The 2,453-nt window shown below is 39.7% G+C and overlaps 1 protein-coding gene across 3 annotated transcripts in view; it reads right to left on the bottom strand.

Annotated features, from left to right (window-relative positions):
* PIGF (phosphatidylinositol glycan anchor biosynthesis class F) overlaps positions 1-2,453 on the bottom strand; it is a 62,622-nt gene that overhangs the window by 21,724 nt on the left and 38,445 nt on the right. The window contains exon 6 of one of the 3 annotated variants that reach the window (XM_019516325.1): positions 215-290. The exons of the other annotated variants lie outside the window; for them this stretch is intronic. Within the exon in view, the coding sequence (XP_019371870.1) occupies positions 270-290 (21 nt within the window). The 3' untranslated portion in view covers positions 215-269. Of the gene's footprint in view, positions 1-214; positions 291-2,453 lie in introns of those variants that run through there. 3 annotated transcript variants of the gene reach the window in all.

The raw sequence follows: 2,453 nt of genomic DNA, 5'->3' as shown, positions 1-2,453 counted from the left end.
ACTTAAAATAGATGAGTCTTGCAGCATGTTGTGAAAGACCTGGCGAATGATGTCATGAAGAGGGTGGATGAATGTGTGGCTTTCTCTGGTCCTAGGGCTCTGTATACTATATTTACATTCAATTGCTGCCCTTTTCCCTATTTCCTTACATACTGTTTCTCTACCACCTTCTTTTCCTCTGTTCACCATCTCATGTAAAGATAAGTATGTTTTTGATAAAATTCTTTGTTTTATTGCTAGGTTAAGGCTAAGCAGAATTTTGTAAACTCTTATACTTCACTGCAGAAATTCTGGAAGACAAAATAAAAAACATAAAAGAGTGATGACAATGTATGTATATTAGGACATTTTATTTTTACATAACAAATTCTAATAGTGGCAGTCTTGTAAAGCTGAACTACACAAGAATTCCAGATCTCTCTAGCAGCTGAGCAAGTTTTAGCCTCCACTCTCCTTCTAGACAATTAATTTAGTGATATTTAGCATGATGTATATTTATAGGAAAAATAAACATTTATATTTTTATCTGATTTAATTTTACTGCTACTTATTTCATAGCTCATCTTGCATTATAGCCATCTCTGCAGGACGTGTTTTTGCTGAAGGCTGCAAGTTTTCAAATATGTATATAGGAAAAGAAGTGGTTTCATTCCACTTGTGGGTTTTGATGGTTCGACTTCCTCAACTTGCACACGTAAGAAAATTAACAGATTGAGACAAGGGAATGGATAGAAAGGGCAAACTGAATTTCATTAGAGGCTGTGAGACAGATAAGTCTGATCAAGCTTCAAACCTGGTTTCCATTACTGCTACGTAATACAACCTTTTTTTTTTGGAGATCCGAATCTTGGATTTAGGTGTTGGAACCTAATTAAAGCACACTTTATAAGAGCTATAACTGTTTTCCCCATTCCTCTAAACTGTGCTCCAAGAAAGGTCAGGACTATTCATATGTAACGCAGAAGAAAAAAGAATTTTAAAAAGAATACCACCTGACTTTCTACAAAGCTGACAGGAGCTGCTCATGAGTGAGGTAATATGCCCTACAATCACGAGTCATAGCAGTCAAATCATACTGGAAGTGTCTTAAAATAATTACAGGAAGTTCAACAGGGAAATATTTGCAACATTCTGAGTAGTTATGTAAACATACAAAACCATCATTATTCTAAAACTATGAAATATAGTAAAATTTGGTTAATCTGTTACTCCAGGGGGGATTGGTAGTGATGACTAATTATCTTTGAGTGAATAATAATCAGTAGTTAGCCATTTTCAACTTTTTGTGAGATGTATTTTGCATGTTATATTGAGACACAGTAAAGATTCGTGACATTTATAACAAAGAAAAAAAAATATACACACAAATTCTATGCACAAACTGCATGTAATTTTGCTTGCTATAGGAGTCCTGTATGCTTACATACAGATTAATGCTTAAGGTAAATATTTGTACTACAAAAATTCAGTGTTCATTTTATAAGAATTACATGATTACCACAGGCTATATTTATCAGTCATAGTTTTGCTTTGCACTTGTACCATACACTCATCACCAAAAGACAGAATGGTTGATCTTGTTGAGCCAAGAAAAGCAAAAAAGTATCCAATATTTCATGAGCATCAGCTGGCTGGACTGGTACTATGATTAGCACCTTTTTAAGATGACTAATTATCCCATTGTACATTTGGAAAGGACTAATTATACTTTAACAAATGATAAATCAGCCAAAGCAGAGGTGCTCAACCCCCAGCCCGTAGACCAGATCTGGCCCCTTGTGCCATGCCATCCAGACTGTAGGGCGCTTCCCACAGGTCCAAACATTTGGTGCTGGGGGAGCAGTAGCACCACTCCGCTGCTGTCAAAATTCCAGATCCATGGGGAGCCTGCTGCACTGGACAGCATGGCCTTGTGCACTGGATCAGGTGGACTGGGCGCAGGTGGTTGGGGCTTTGTGGCCAGATCGCAGCACAGTGCAGGGGCCCAGGATCTGATCCCAGCATGCAGGGGCGAGGCGGAGGTGGTGCGGGGCCCTATGGCCCAATCCTGGTACACAGGAACCAAGCAGAGCTGGTTTAGGGCCCTGTGGCCTGATCCTGGCATATGGGGACCAGGTAGAGGAAGTGTGGGGCCCCATGGCCTGATCCATGAATGGGGGACCAGCCAAGGCCACGTGAGGTCTGATCCATGCATGCAGGCTGGGAGAAGGCTGGCAGGGAGTCCTAATTAGACCAGCAGACAATTTCTGCACCCCTCACCTAGCCTGCAGGGCCAAAAAATGAATCACCACCGAGTCAAAGCATTTTGTGTACAAATCAACAGGACTCTAATGGGGATTCAATGAACCAACTAATAAAACCAGTAACCAATTAAGCAGATTTCACTCTAGTCCTAATCCCACTTACACAAGGATTCTTCCAGCATTCAAAAAAAAAAAAAAAAAAAAAAAAAA

The sequence above is a fragment of the Gavialis gangeticus genome, unplaced genomic scaffold, assembly GCF_001723915.1.
Source record: "Gavialis gangeticus isolate Ggan-Ray unplaced genomic scaffold, GavGan_comp1, whole genome shotgun sequence".
Taxonomy (NCBI): Eukaryota; Metazoa; Chordata; order Crocodylia; family Gavialidae; genus Gavialis; species Gavialis gangeticus.
Note: the sequence above shows the minus strand (reverse complement) of the source record. Positions and strands in the feature narration are given on the sequence as shown.